This window comes from Lepidochelys kempii, chromosome 1, assembly GCF_965140265.1.
Source record: "Lepidochelys kempii isolate rLepKem1 chromosome 1, rLepKem1.hap2, whole genome shotgun sequence".
Classification (NCBI taxonomy): domain Eukaryota; kingdom Metazoa; phylum Chordata; order Testudines; family Cheloniidae; genus Lepidochelys; species Lepidochelys kempii.
The window spans coordinates 243,563,076-243,579,300 of record NC_133256.1 but is presented as its reverse complement, the minus strand read 5'-3'; the positions used below and the strand labels follow the sequence as shown (position 1 = coordinate 243,579,300).

The 16,225-nt window shown below is 38.7% G+C and overlaps 1 protein-coding gene across 7 annotated transcripts in view; it reads right to left on the bottom strand.

Annotated features, from left to right (window-relative positions):
* Window positions 1-1,064: 1,064 nt before the first annotated feature.
* The window catches only part of RESF1 (retroelement silencing factor 1), a 54,891-nt gene continuing 39,730 nt past the window's right edge, over window positions 1,065-16,225 (bottom strand). For 6 of the 7 annotated variants that reach the window (XM_073321601.1, XM_073321630.1, XM_073321592.1 and 3 more), the window contains 5 exons: window positions 14,781-14,867; window positions 10,748-10,827; window positions 4,179-10,007; window positions 3,336-3,410; window positions 1,065-2,695 (listed from right to left, as the gene is read on the bottom strand). In XM_073321601.1, coding sequence (XP_073177702.1) covers window positions 2,538-2,695; window positions 3,336-3,410; window positions 4,179-9,960 — 6,015 coding nt within the window. In that variant the 5' untranslated portion in view covers window positions 9,961-10,007; window positions 10,748-10,827; window positions 14,781-14,867 and the 3' untranslated portion in view covers window positions 1,065-2,537. Of the gene's footprint in view, window positions 2,696-3,335; window positions 3,411-4,178; window positions 10,008-10,747; window positions 10,828-14,027; window positions 14,175-14,780; window positions 14,868-16,225 lie in introns of all 7 variants that reach the window. The other variant, XM_073321583.1, reaches the window with a different exon arrangement.

Here is a 16,225-nt window from a genome sequence, read left to right as displayed (position 1 = left end):
TTAAAGTTGCACAAGCAACCTCAATTCTGACATTTCCTAGATTCTGCAACCTTATTGTTCCTTTCATGTATTTCTTGTGTGTAATGTACATTTTATTGTCATATAGTAAGCTGTTAGCCTCACTAGGTCAGTCATCCAGATAGAGAGAATCATAGGGATACCTTCTGGAGGACCATCATAATACTACAAAATGGGGCCAAGAACATCCCAAAATATAGAGCACGAGTCCAGTCTGGTGGAAGCCTACTATTGATGACCATGTGCAACTAATCCATGTATCTTAAATATTTTTAAAGGCCTATATACACACAACAGCCATAGGCTGATTGCTCAAATTGTATCTTATTGGAGGGTCCTCTCAAACTAAAACAAAAAAATACCATTCATTCATTTTTTATTATTCATCTAACTCAGATGAACACCTTCAGATTTTCTGAAGCAGAACAAATCTACCCAATGAAGTTCTGGACATGAAATGGGTACCATTAGCAATTTGGTAACTAATACATGTGAGACTAGAGACGAACTTTTTCTTCATGGGGTGGGGGTCAGAAAGGTGACGGTAAGCTTCAAGGTTAAAAAAAAAAGCGAACACACCAATAATTCCCAATAGTATTAAAAATCGTCCAGGGACAACACTTCCTGTAAGCCACCAGAGGTTGTGCATCTTAATATGGAGAACTTAACATGTTATTAGGATAGTACACTCTCTCCTGCCCTCTACCCTTCAAAATCAAACACTTGCAAAGCCCCTTTTATATTTTGAAAGAAGAGAACACAGGTTTTAAACGGTAGTGGGATTGGTCTGTTGGATAACTCGTAGATTGTTCACATCCAAAGTCCAACACAACCAATGGGCAGGTCTTCTGAGTGTTGGTGCCAATTCATGACCAACTCATCTATGGGCTTCTTCCCCAGGCAAAGAAAGAGAAAAAAATGCCAAACAAGAAAGATGATCCTGAATGTCACCAATCTGTTGTTCAGATGCAGAAGCTCAGGACCAAATCCCACCCTCAGTTACATCTATGCAACCTTTAAGGAAATCAGAGTTGAACACTAACTAAGGGCATTCTCTGGTACTTAATTTTGCGTTGCCTTTAAAATAGTCTTTTTGAGCAATTTTAAGAAATAAATTTTCATACAATTTTTGGTCTCCTTCAGTATCCGTTCAGCTCGTTAAAAAAATTCAGACAGCTACAATTAACAGCAATCAGTAAATGAGAAAAATAACCTGGCGGGGAAATACCAAAACGTAATGCTCAAAATAAGTTTATTTAATATATGAAAAAGGTTCAGTTAATTATCCACACTGGCTATATTTTCAGTATAAAGGTTTAAACATGTAAAAAATCAAATGCCAAAAATTCTGAAAAAATACAATTAAATTCAAAATTCTGAACATTGTAAGCAAAAGGAACAAAAAACAACAATGAATATAATCCATCAGTGTGTGTGTAGTTTTAAACATTAGCTAATGTAGCTTAGAAACATAGAAATCCACTTTATTCACTTTAACCAGTGACTGTAATAGCTTAGACAACATGAATTCAAACTTCCTAGAATTTAACTACTGCTCCTTTTCTTTCAAATATAAAGAAAGTAGGAGAAAATTACCCTAAATTAAGGATGAAAAGCATCAGCTGGTCATCAACTTGCAGTACAAAGTTAAGATAAGGAATTAGTGATTAAGGGCTAATCTACACTACTGCGCTACACTCTGGTGAATATGCGCTACGGTGACAGGAGAGTGCTCTCCTGTCAGCATAATTACTCCACCTCAGTAAGAGGTGGAAGATATGTTGCTAGGAGTGCATCTCCCGCCAATACAGCACTAGCCTGGACAGTGCTTAGGTCGCTGTAACTTGCGTCACTTAGGGGGTGGCTTTTTCACACCCCTGAGTGATGTAAGTTACATTGACTTAAACTGTAGTGTAGACAAGCCCTTATATTTTCTAACAAGTTTTATAAAGTTCAGTTTAGTAAAACTGAGTAGCAGCATAAATACTTCATGGTATCCCTTGATCAGTATGCTCAGGTTCAGTTACTTTGTTACATTGTACACTGTAAGTATGTAAAAAAATACTAACATCTCACCCTTCCCCCCTACCCGGCCTCAAATAAGAAAGCCTTGTTAAAAACAGAACTAATTAGAACAGCATAAATAGAAGATATTATGTAATGCTTAGGAATCTACCATTGATCCCTTTGCACTGGTCATATTATTTCCATTGCCAGCAATGGAAAGTCTCTGAGGAGAGGAGATTTTCCAGAACCAGAAAGTAAAGCAGTTGATCTATTGATAAAACAACAATCTCGATGGTTTAAATGCTCTTGAGATTTTGCTAGCTTCAATTAAAGCCTGTAGTTTGAAAAAGAAAAAAATATCAAATATATTTGAAAAGGGATAACATTTTTAACACCAACATTTTCAGCATAAGATCTTATTTGCTTAACAAAAAACAAATGTATAGTGAAGATCAGCAACACAAATTTAGTTCGCACAAATGCATTTTTGTTGGTTTATGACTAAAGACGACCTATTTTGAACAGCTATCATCTAGGCTTCTGCTTCTTTTTGCCAGATACATTTTCCTGTAGGTCTGAAACATTGCTTTCGAGTCTTTGACTGGAACATGAAGAGCCTCATTTCCTTCCAGGATTTCCATTGCCGCATCAAGTGGAATATTATCATCAACTGAAAGACAGATATGAAGTCAGTTACACTGAAAGTCACTGCTGTTCTTTTTGCAGATACAGACTAACACGGATGCTACTCTGAAACCTGAATACTGAACATTCATCACTTACTTATAAATTTCAGCAAGCTACGTTTTACCTTTTAAAATAAAGTGACATACAAACACAAATATTTATGAGCATTTTACCTGTGTGGTATTTAAGACCATCCACTGTGAAAACAACAATTACATAACCTGATTTACTAAACCATCTAGCATTTAATTCCTTTCCCCACAACCATTTTTAATACTGAATTGTAACTGCAAGAAGAAGTGTGGACAAAAAGGTTTAGGCCTTGTCTACACTATGGAATTATAACAAAATATTCCCACCGATGCTACCGTGGGTTCAGCTGCATCCAGCTGGAGCTGAAATGTAGATGAAGCTTCACAAGCCATTACCACTTTATTAGGACAGTAGATCTCCAGAAAGCACCAGAGCCACATCTGCATTCAGACTCCCATTAGTGCAGCTGAACTAGTGGTAGCACCAGCAATAATATTTTGCTAAAATGTCTTAGCGTACATTAACAGTTTTTGAAGCCAAGCAAACAGTATTTGATATTTATTCCAAAATGAATAATCAAGTCATTTCACCTTGAGCTGTTCCTTCAGTTTTTCTTTGCTTCATTGGGATGTAATTTAACCAATCTTCCTTTTTGCTTTTGACCCCTGAAAATTAAAAAAAGATAAAAAATTGAAGGGAGGGATAAATCGTACAATCACCACTAATTCTTACCTCTCACGTTATAAGCACACAGCCAGGCATAACAGGAGAGCCAGTAAGTGTTTAGTCTTAAATTGTTCTATATAGCTTATTGGCTATTTATAGCAGGGGTGGGCGCAGCTGGCGAGCCACATGTGGCTCTTTTACAGTTAGAGTGCAGCTTGCAGATCCCCCCAAATCCCCACTCCATTCTTCACTTACCAGACTGGGAGGCGGGAGAGCTCAGTGCTTGTGCCCTGCAGCAGGGTGATTGGGTGAGGGGCTTTTCCCTGGGGAGGGGGTCTCAGGACTTCAGCCCTGCAAGATGCGTCTGTCAGGGCTTCAGCAAGAGTGGGGCTGAAACTCTGAGCCCCAGCTGGCGCACCTGGCTCTAGAACTTTTGAAGATTATTGTATGCGGCTCAGAGGGACAGTAAGTTCGGCCACCCTGATTTATAGTTTTGTATAATATGAAATCTAAAAGACTGGAATTTCTACTGTTTTACTTAACTTCACAGGAGAACAATAAATCCTAAAATTATATTAAATTCCCTTTCCCCACCGTCAAAAAAAATACCGAGGGTATGTGGTTTTAAGCCCAATACCAGCAACAAACTGCTCTTGGCTTTGCATCACAACATTCAACCTAATTTTTGCCTCATTTCATATGCAATACCCCACGTTATTGTTTATATGGTTTCACAGAAAAGGAGAAAACTTTAATTTATACTGCACCTGCCACAAGGGATGTGTCTCTTTCAGAGGAGTGTGCAATATCCAAACTCTCTCCATCAGTGGCTGTATTTCTGAACAGTATCTCTGGACACAATTTAAACTCAAGCATTTGTGGTCTGTGTAATTTATCCTCTTCTGAAGGTGAGCTATCAGTTTTCCAGTCCTGGCGGGGCTCTGGAACTTTATTCAACGATTTTATATGCCATACAGGTTTGGCAGGTGATGTGTCTAGTTTTGTCAGACAAATGCTTTCTTGGGCAGTACGTATAAACGCAACTCTATTCAGATAGGTTTTTTGTTGTTCTCTTTGAAGAAAAATTTTCAGTCTACTAGTTTTTCTATTTAAATACTGTGGATTTTTTTCAGAATGTTTCTCTCTGTTCTGAACATCCAGGTCTTTCTCTCTGCCAGAAAAGTAGGTTTTAGACTTTTTAGAAGGGCGCCCTTTTTTGTCTTGTGGTTTGGGGATATAATTATGATTTGCTAAGAAGTTTTTATATTTCCAGACATTTTCTTCTTTCGATGTCGCAGACTTCTCAAAATATGCCACATCAGTTGTTTGTTTATTATATCCCGCATGTTCAAAAGTGTTTGTTTCATATTTGATTCTTTCACTTTCCAATGTTGGTTTTTTTGAGTCTCTCTTCCCAATCATATTTTCTTTCCGTTTTCGTCTGTATAAACGTTCCTGTGAAGGTAGGACATTTATAGATTTATGCTGAGAATATTCATACTTTCTTGAGCTTGCATTTGGGGATTTTCTTGTGGCTCCATGATTATCCGACTTATGTTTTATTTCTGTTGACAATTTTGTCTTCTCTTTAATTTGTATGTTCTTGCTAAATGTGTAATTATGTCTCTTAACTCTGTGTGCTTCACCTGCACTCTGTTCAAGCTTTTTATATTTATGTTCTTCATATATTTTAGTTTGTTTGACCTCAATGGTCTCTGAAATTTTTGAATTGTGGACATGTGTATTGGATTTCATGGCCAAGCCTTCTGTTTGATCTTTTTCAAAAGATTCCATCTTACAAACTTTTTCTTTTTGTTTAGTTGATATTATAGAGTGTTCTACATTTGTGTGATGGACCTTTCCTGAAGCAAATTCCTCCCTTGTGCATTTCTGAGAATCTGTTTCAGTAGTCCAAACCTCTTTCCCTGAAGAGGGAGTTAATACATGGAGTTGCAACTCTCCCCTCCACTGGCCATTTATTCTTTTGAATTTATCAATTTCTCTTTCCTCAGAAGGATGAAAAAATCTGATTATTTCTTGGTGTGCTTTAGCAGATTCGTTACTTACTTTTAGCTTAATATCTTTGTTTGTTGTAGAGTTTGGGGCATATTTTCTATCTTTGTCTACTGTGGGAAGATTTTTGCTTGTATCATGTAATTTGACAGGAAGCTGCAGGTTGTTTTCCACTATACAGTTAGTCTTTGTTATGCGACCGGTTCTACTTGTCATTTCCTGTCTCCCTTTAAAGCCAGTGTTTTCAGATTCTAAACACTGATACTCACCATCCTGTTTCTCTGAAGTAACATCCTCTCGAGATTTGCATGAGCACCCTGGCACTGCATAAACTGCAGCTAACCAACCCATTAAACAACAATATGTAAATTTTTTCTCTTGTTTTGGGGTTGTGATTTCCTGTGTATTCTTTTCCCTCTCCATGCCTAGATTCCGATCTGGCTGGATATGGCTTTCTAAAGTCTCTCTTTCTGATGAACTGATTTCCAGTTGTTGATTTTCAGTGTTTTCCACCATGACTTTGTTACAGGATTGGTGACTATGTTCAGGGAACAGTTCTTTCATTTGCTCCGAATTTAGTATTGTGATTTTTATTTGGTCTATTGGGTCTGTAGGATCACAGCTTTTGCTATTAGCTTGAGTTCCTTTTTCAACTTGATTCTCTGTTGGCTCAATCACAGAATCTTCATTTTTAGTTAGCTCTCTCATCAGTACATCTGCACCTTCAATCCCATAAGGAAACTCTTTTAAAAGTTCAGTCAGCTGATCATTTAGAAAGGTTACAGGTACTGCTCTATTACCACTAATCCCATCATCCACTGTATTTTCACCTTCACTGGATATATGTTCTTGTGTATTTTCTTCCTTTGCGGTAGAATAGACATCTGTTTCACCTATTACATTAAATGACAGGTCTTGTTTGTTTCTGATCAACTCCTGGTTAACATCAACAATGTTCTCTCCATTCCTGGAAACTATATTTTGTACCATTTTTTGTTCCGAGCTACAAATAGTTTTAGAAGTGTCTTCATTTTTTTCTTCCTCCAAACTGCTTACATTTACATCATCCAAAATCCTTTTATTACACTGCTTTGTATCACATGAAAACGTCTCTAAACTTGGTACTCCTAATGACTTTGTTGTGGAAACAGATTTAGACAGTTTTTTTTGCAATGGCAGAAGCCTCTCCCCCTCAAACACATTGGTTTGCATTTCAGATTCTCCTTTAGAAGTGTCCAATTGTTGTTCTTTATGCTTTGTATTAGAGGTATTTTCTTCTAACAAGGCACCATTTTTCGTTAAATGCATCAAAGGGACAGAACTGAACATACTGGCTATTTGTGAATTATAAGATGCATCACTTTCAACAAGTGAACATACACTGGAAATCTGTAACATGTCATCCTCTGATACAATCGTGGTAGTGCCCCCCCTGGGTTCTACAAAGTCCTCACAATCTTTATTCTTTGTTAGATCTTCTTGAGACACTAGACTAGAACCATTTGTGCTTGTTTTGGGCAGAGAAGTTTTGTTTTGTAAACTGAGCTGCATATTAGCTTTTTTCACTTCTTGTGCAAACTGATCAGCTTTCCTTTTGTTTACATCATACGAGCAGTTTGAATTTACAGCATCTTTTACTATTTTGTTTCCATTAGCTGATTTGGTGTACTGCATATCTGAATCCACTTTCTGTATTGGAATACATTTGTCTGATAGTAAGTAAGTAGCTTCCACTATCTCTTTATTGGTATTTGCCACTACAGAAACATCTTTTTGTTTATCTTCTTGTAGGCTACACACACTACCTCCTTCAATCACTGGATAAATTATTTCAGCAGAAAATGTTGAACTTTTTTCTTGATGTTCACTTGAAGTTCTCTCTTTAGAAAGTATCAAAGGAGAAACTACAGCAACTTGGGGTTCAGAACCCTTGATCAAATTGGAACCCAGCGTATCATGTTTTTGCCCAGCAGAAGGAGTTGTGGAAGACAGAGTTGTTTCATTTGTACTTATTGTAACTTTATTTAGGTCATCTTTAGCTACTGCAGTTTGGTTGTTTTCCAAGATACGACACGTACTCTGATCATGAAATCCTACATAAGATGATGAAATCAGATTTGACTCTATGCTTTTATTTGACTGACTATACTGAACATCCAGAGATTCTGAAGGACACTTTCTCCACAAAGCAAGACATGCTGCTATCTCTTCCATAGAAGTAGTACAGCTGTTAATTTTAGAAAATGAGTTTCCAGTAACAACTGGTGGTGGTGTATTCTCAGGTAAACCATTAGTTACACCTAGTTCAGCTGTTTCTGAAGCAAGAGGATTTATGTGAGAAGTACTGAGTATCTTCTCATTGTTCAAAGTTTTGGTGTTCTCTGTTGGCTGAGAACAAATGCCTTTAGAGTGCTGATCCAATTTAGGACATGCAGATATGGAATACTGCACGGTCTCTACAGCACCTTTTGCTTCTCTTTTGCTGGCCAGTGAACTTCCTCCTGAGAGTGTTAAATTTGAAGTTATTTTTTCATTCTGAAGGAGGCTAGGCATTTTATTAGCAAGAGCATCAGACTTTTTTTCTTGCAAAATACTCACGCTGCTTAGAACAGAGTGGAGAAGCGAAGCTTCCCCAGTGCTAACCGATATATTTTTTGGTAGGACTCTGTCAGAGCTACTAAGTTTGGTAAAACCCGAAGTGTTTTCAGTGCATTTCATGGTCTCTTGAGTAGGACCTGCAGCTGGTGCATTCTTTGGGCCTAATACTGAATTTTTCTCAAGATTATTTAAATGAACTGGGAGTTTATCCTGATAGGCAATCAAAACAGAGCTTGAAGCAGAATTTCCTTGGTTAATCCAACGACTATTCTGAGTCTTACCTAATCCTTCACTGCCAGCGTTGGTAACGTTTTTGTCGTTTCTTTCTTCAAGTGAAGACTGACGAAATGGCAGTTGTTGACTCTTCATTCCCACTGTACCAGAGTGTGAAAATGTTTCAGTCTGACTGGCCACATGTGGAAAAAGTTTAAGGTTAGTGTTTTGATTATGTGGAGGAAGGTCACAAGTCATTTTATTATGTTCTGAAGATGCCAAGAGTTTTTGTTTTATTAAAAAAACCCTTTCAAGTATTGCATATTTTTTTTTAATGTCCAACAATTTCTGAGCTTCCACAGCCAGACTCTCTTTTGTTACTTTCAATCTACCATCTGTTGATGAAATAGTTTTAGAATTATCGGGCAAATCTGTTGAACCACTCATTGGGCTTTCTTGTACTGAAGCTATTTTATTCGGTGGCTCAGAAGGAACTGTCACAACTTCTTGCATGCTGTTAAAATACCTTTCTAAAATGTATGTTGAAGGCTTAGCGGGCTCATTAAAAGACTGATTTGCTGTCATATTTCCACTTAAATTATATACATTTCCAGTTCCCTGACTGGTTTCTCTAGACTCTAGTTTCTGCCAGTGCTGTTGTACATCTTTAATGTAAGAAACATTACTTTGATCTGACATAGGTTTCTGCTGGTTTTGGATTTGTTCATTAGATATACTTGGAACTACCTGTTGAAGACCTGTCAAAGATTGTGCTGTAGCTCTACAATCATAACTAGAAGGATAGTGTGGAGGATTTCCATTATGATCTTCAGAGCCAATTTGTGCCGATGCATACTGTTGCGATTGTACACCTATTGCAGTGTTTGGACTTGATGAATGTGTATCCTGAAATGTAGTGCTTGAACAGTGTACTTGTTGCTGGAGATGTTGTGTAGGCAAAGCAAAAGCCAAAGAGTTCTGTTGAGAATTTACACACTCATTTGATGACTGATTAATAGGTACTGTAGTACATGGTTGAGAAGATGCAGGCCCATTCAAGTTATATTGTAGTACCCATTCTACTGGCTGTTCCTGTGAAGAAGTATTGCATGCTTGGTTACCTTTATAAAACATCACAGTTCTTGTAAAATCAGGTTGTGCTATTTGAGGCTGTATAGGATAGGCATTTGTGGTCACATACTGATTCTGTGGCTTCTGAGGTATACTCTGTATATTGTTTGCAGGGTTTGTTTGTGTTGATGCAGGAGCTATTCTTGATTGGGAAAAAACATGCATGTTGGACACAGAGTTTGGCCAAAGATTTAGAGTAGTCTCTACTGGCACATGTGTAGCCTGTTTAGGGACATGCTGCCTGATTTGTACACGTGAAGGTGGATGCCTCTCAAATGAACGTTGTGAGGTAACAAAAACTCCACCAGCGACAGATTCTTTTGGAAATGCTTGCTGCAATGTTTTGTATCCCTCAGTATTTTGAAAAGGCAATCGATTTGTAACCATGTTCATGTTGTTAGACTGCAGAAATACTGTCTGGTTACTTCCAGGATAAGTACAAGCATTCTGAGTAGAGTACGTGCTTGTCTGAGGGAAAGCACATGCATTAGAAAACATGTGAGAAAAATGAATTCCTTGACTTTGCAAACTATTTTGACACTGCAAGTTATTCTGATTAGCAGCGTTTTGGGGTGGTCTTACATTCCAGTCCATCCTGTCTTGGTGTTGCTTTTATTTCTGTTGAGTTTAAATTCAGAATTCTAAAAAGAAGTCAAAATATTAATTATATTTATGCCAATAAATGTTTTTATTCTAACTTCCAAACATCCACTAACAGAACTGTTTGAATGAAATGAAGTTGCTAGATAAAACTTCACTTATGAGACATAATACTGATATCAAAAATCCCAAATGCTAAAAAGTATGTTAAAGTTCTTTCCCAGAATATAAATATGTTATGAAAAATGGTCACAGCATATGAATTTGGATTTTTATATTTATTTTCACTCTTTTTGCTTAAACAGGGAAATGTATGCAATAATAGGCTAAAATAAGCAACAAGTAAAAACAGTTGAACTCAAACACTTACAAAGCATAATGTCAACTCAAGGACTAATAAAACATAAAACATTTTATAAAAACAAGGCTTCCCTTTGAAAAGTCCGTGATATACAGAGAAGCAGACTTCCAAATATGAAAAAAAAATGGAAAAGAAAATCATTTGTAGTTAAAAGATTTCCCCTCAAATGTGTGTCCTATTTTTCTCCAGTTCTATTGGAGATGTAATTTCACCCTCCTTGCAGTTAGGGGCAGCCACTAATTTCTGTATGCAAAGTTGTAAAATTCAGTATCATCAGTTTGACACTCTTAACTACAAAGTATAAATACACCTCTTCCTTTCTTAATATTGTTTGTCAACATTAACTTATTCAATAGCCAGAAGGAATGGAGTCAAGCACATATATGACATCAAGAGAAAACAGTAATTTGTAAAATTTACATTTGATAAAGGGCTTTGGTGTCCAAAATTTCTGTTTCATATAGATATTTCAGATACCCAATATCACGCCATAAAGTTTCCTGAAAATCAGAGGAAAAAAACATATTTGCTTTCAAGATCTGAATTAAATAACTACTGGACTGCTCAAGCATTTGTATACATTTCAAGAAAGATGACTAAATAATTTTAAAGACTAAAATACCAATTAATATAGCAAGTTGCAAGACAATTGATAGACTATACAAACTAATAAAAACTAAGCAGCTACAGAGATTGTACTCAAAAAATTCCTAAAAAATGAGATAAGAGCAAACTATAGTCGTTGGTACTAGTAAGAAGAAATTTATGAATTAAAACGGTAGTATGAATCTCTCAAATGACTATGGGGTAGAATTAAGGCTGTTTGTAAACTGTACTCTCAACCTTAAAATTTTGTCTACATTTTTTTTTTTTTTTTTAAAATAAAGCAAATTATACTAGTCTCCAAACAAAGGGCACTTATGTTCTTATTTAGGAGAAAGCATTATTTTCCTGACTTTCTGAGGTTTGCAGGAGAGGAGCCAATTTCGTGCAGATGTTAGAAAGCACACAATAAAGGAGCTTCCCCAGAGCATCAACTCTCTGGGAAACCTTCCACAGTTCACGGTTTCCTCCTTCCCTCAATCCTTTGTAACAAGCCTTTAGGAAGGTCACTGAGGAGCTCCCATAATCCCATTCTGTGAATCTCAGAATGTTCTTTAGGGGTGCCAATCAATCCCTCCTCTTCCATGCAAGCCCAAGACAGCTTATTTCCCTTTCTAAACTAGAACAGGACAGTCATTCAAGAGCCCATCTGGGGCTTGTATCTTTTTTGGCTGTTTCAGATCTGCCAATCCCAAAGTGACTCCCAGATGGTGAGGTTGTTTGTACCCCAACAAGCCTTTAAAGTTCCTTCAGTTCCAGACGAGTTTAAGGGGGCAACTGCTTCAATTAAACTCCTAAAAAGCACTGCATGGAGGGGTTTACAAATATCCTGAAAAGCCTCCATAAATCAGTAAGAGGAGTGAAATAATTCCCGGGCCTTCTTTCTCCACTACTCCCTCCTATAGCTGCATACTCATCCTGCCCACTCCACCGCCCCATCACCACCAAAACCTGCTAAAGTGGACCACTTGCTGGCCATTTAGAGCCATAAAGAGGAAGGGAAGCCCAGCGAGCTTGGAACAGGCAGAAAAGTTATAACTAGATAAATCCCCGGCTAGATGAATACAATTAGTTTAATTGCTTACTTTAAGAGGCCTCTCACAAAGAGCTATAGAGATGAACTTAAAAAAAATTAAAGGAAGACAGTTTTCCAGCAGACCTATCATCTTTTGATATCTTATTTTAAATCTATTGGAGCAGACAAGCCATTCTGATATTACTATTTAAAATCTTAATAACTTACCAAATTAGTATTTAATTGACCCGTCTGTATACTCATTAAAGTCATTGGTAAAACTCCCATTGACTTCAGTGAATGCAGAATCAGGCAATCATCTCCACTGAATGAATCTAATAAATTAAATTTTAGACTTTTTCCTTCCTCCACCACTCTTCAAAAGCGACCAGAAGTTTGAGATATTTTTGCCTCTACAGAACCCCTCTCATTTTTAATTTTAAGACAAATAGGAATTCACACAGAGTCAAGACATAACCTACCAATTGTGAAGGTTAATTTCTCAGTTCATCAGGGAAAACAAATGTGTCAAAGCAACCCCTCCTGGCACACCCTCCTCTGGGAGGGCGCAGGATGGCAAGTGATACTGCCATAGTTTACCCTTGGCCCAGCCATAAAAAGGAACACAGCCCCAACGATTCAGCCCCATTCGGCCTCTCTTGCTCAGGAAGGTCAATAAGCTAGCCCCTCCACTGGTCTCCTAGCCAGTTCTTCCCTATTCCTGGGAAGACCTTTCCATTCTCTGGAGACTTTCTCCCAGGCAGCTCTCACATCTGCCAGCCTATGCTCTCAGTGAATGTCTAATCAGGAATTAGACACCTGCAGCTGGCCTGTGCCAGCCGACTTGGGCTCACGGGACTCAGGCTGTTTCACTGTTGTTGTTGACTTCTAGGCTTAAGCTCCAGCCTGACCTCTGGGACCCTGTGCGGTGGGAGGGTCCCAGAGTTTGAGCTCCAGCCCGAGTCCAGAAGTCTACACAGCAATGCAGCCTGAGCCCAATAAGCCAGAGTCAGCTGACACAGGCCAAAAGGGGTGTCTAGTTGCTGTGTAGACATACTCTCAGTCAGCCTTGACTCACTAGGTCTCCCCTCCCCTCTAGGGCCCATCTGCCCTCTTTAAGTCTAATCAGGAGGCAGCTAAAAAAATGCACTGGCGTCTTCCCTCTTAAAGGGCCAGGGCAACCCTGTGATAATGGAATTCCTCTTTTTTGGAGGGAGGAGAGCACTTATAAGAAAAGGTCAGTTGGAATGAATAAACTGATCACTGCCAATTCATAATTCAACATCTAGTGTAAAAAGAATTGTCTATTGTGACAGGGTCAGGCCAGATGGCTACAGGACAGTGATAGAAGGCAGATATATTAGCCCCAGGTTAAGTAGGTCTCTTTTCCATGGGTAAGGTAACAGGGAAGGTTCCAGAACAATCAGGAACTTTCTGGAAACAATTAAGACAGGTTGATTAGAACACCTGCAGCCCATCAAGAAGCTGCCAGAATCAAGACAGGCAGGCTAATCAGAGCACCTGGGTTTAAAAAGGAGCTCACTTCAGTTTGCGGTGTGCGTGCGAGGAGCTGGGAGCAAGAGGCGCAAGGAACTGAGTGTGAGAGGGCGTGCTGCTGGAAATCTGAGGAGTACAAACACTATCTGGCATCAGGAGGAAGGTCCTGTGGTGAGGATAAAAAAGGTGTTGGGAGGAGGCCATGGGGAAGTAGCCCAGGGAGTTGTAGCTGTCACACAGCTATTACAGGAGCCACTGTAGACAGCTGCAATCCACAGGGCCTTGGGCTGGAACCCGGAGCAGAGGGCGGGCCTGGGTTCCCTCCATACCCCCAACTCCATACTTGATACCGGAGGAGTTGACCTTGACTGTGGGTTCCACCAGAGGGGAAGGTCTCTGGCCTGTTTCCCAATCCACTAGGTTGATCAGCAGAGACTGCAGGGATTATTGTTCTTCCTTTTCCCCATGCTGGCCAGTGATGAGGCTAACTGAGCGAACAGCAGATTTGAGCCACGAAAGAGGCCAAACTGAGGGCTGCCGTGAAACTCTGAGGTGAGCAAATCCGCCAATCATTGCAGGACCCACCAAGGTAGAGGAGGAACTTTGTCACACTATCTTAAATCCATCCAAGAACTATTGTGCATGCCATTCTACTGTGAAAACTGATTGCATCAGACAGCACCTTCAAACTCTCATTTAGTCCCTGTGTTTGTTCAAAGTCATATCTTCTTACTGTAGTGTCAAAAACAAACATTTAGTACTTTTTCCTTATTAGCATTATAGCATCAATACAGTCAAAAGAGGGAAGCATAGTCACTTTTGAAAATTTTGCCCAAGTGACTCATGAGCTTAAGTGCCATTTTCAAAAATCACAGGTTCCTAAGTGCCTAAGCTAGGTCTACACTTGGAAGGCTTTGATGATATAGCTATACTGCCAATGTGCTCAAAGCATGGGTGCAGCTACACTATTGCTGGTATAATTGCACCCACACAAGGAGATTCTGCTGGCACAACTATTTCTGTCACAAATTACATGTCATCCCCTGCACACACACACAGACCTAGGTATGCTGGCAAAGATCTGTAGTGCAGATCTGGTCTAAGTCTCATTAAAAATCCATGGGATTTAGGTGCCCAGCTGCACAGGCCATTTCTGAAAGTGGGACTTACAAATATTATAAAATATTTATCCTATATTCCCTTTGTGTGCATTGGTACAATTGTAAGCAAGTTCAAACTGAAGTGCCAAAACACAAACAAAAAAAACCTACCAACCACGCAGCAATTACATTTGTGACATGTCAGTTGCACTGTAGGGACTGACCTTCACTCTCTTACCTGTTTTGAAGTAACTGTGTTATTTAGTGACAGGCAAAGGGAATCCAATTTATATTTCAATTCCTAAGGGTCATCCACTCGCAGTACCTGGTAAAATTAAAAGTAGAAAGTAGAAACGTATTTGAGGGTCTTCCTGAAGTTGGCCTTTGATTTCTGAATATTTTAAAATAGCTGAACTATATACTTGAGTACTAATTTTAAGGATTGAATGCTGTTATATGTAGACAAAATCAATACGTAATACAGCACTATACAGAAAGGAAAAAACATATATACCAGTCTCAGACTGCAGAAGTTTGGTGGCTCACTTCACTTCTGACCAACTCCCCAAAATTCATCCCTTTATATAGCAGTAGGTCAAACAAAATCCTCTCATGCTTTGAATTTTATTTTGAATCAATAAGCCAAACAACATTTGTAACTAATTTAGCACTACCAGGACCATCAGTGGCCACAATTAACTCTTAATGAATGGACATTAATCAATGCATTACTCAGTGGTTTGCTATTATACTGATTCTAGTACACATTTGTTATAACAAATGTTCCCTCTCCATGTTGTTAATTACTAGTAACTTATTAATAACAGTGTGCATTTATAAGCATCCCTTATTACACAATCCTGTCCATTACAACACACATCTATTAGTTGCCAGGGGTCCGTTCCTGGACATCTGAACTAAATTAGCAAGGTGAGGGGAAAAAACAGATTAGATCATTAAGTACAGTCCAACTTGATTACAGGCATCCATTTATCTAAAATCACATACAAGATTCTGGGATTTTGGGCCAAGGAATCAAGAGAGTTTAATATACAAAAGAATCATAAGATTAATATTTACTAACAAAGCAAACATCTGATGTCTGTTCCATAATTTTTAGAGGCACATTAGTATCTCCTCCTTCTAGTTCTTTCTGTCCTACTTTGTTCCCAAGCAGCCACAAAAACTGAAAGTAACTACATTCACTCCCTACTACTTTCACAGCCCATCAACACATTATTAAACTGTCATAGGCACAATATAAAAGACTTAAAAAGGAAAAGAGGAGGTTACTTACCTGTAACTGAAGGTTCTTCAAGATATCTGGCCCACATCTGAATTCCACTGAGAGTTATCCATGCACATCATGCATCAGAAGTCAGAGAATTTGAAAGTAGTGTCCACTGGTCTACGCACATGCCCTGGCTCACCTCATGCTTCCATCAGAGGCAATAAAGGGGGAGCGGATAGACCACACCTTTAGTTCCTTCTCCACTGTGAATTGACCAATCTGCAGCAGAGGGAAAGGTGGGCAGGAAGTGGAATACAGATAAGAACCACACATCTTGAAGAACCTCCACTTACAGGTAAGAATCCTCTGCTTCTTCTTCGAGTGATGGTCCCTATTGTATTCCACTGAGGGTAATTAACAAGCAGTACCTAAGTTGGAGGAAGGTGCAAGAT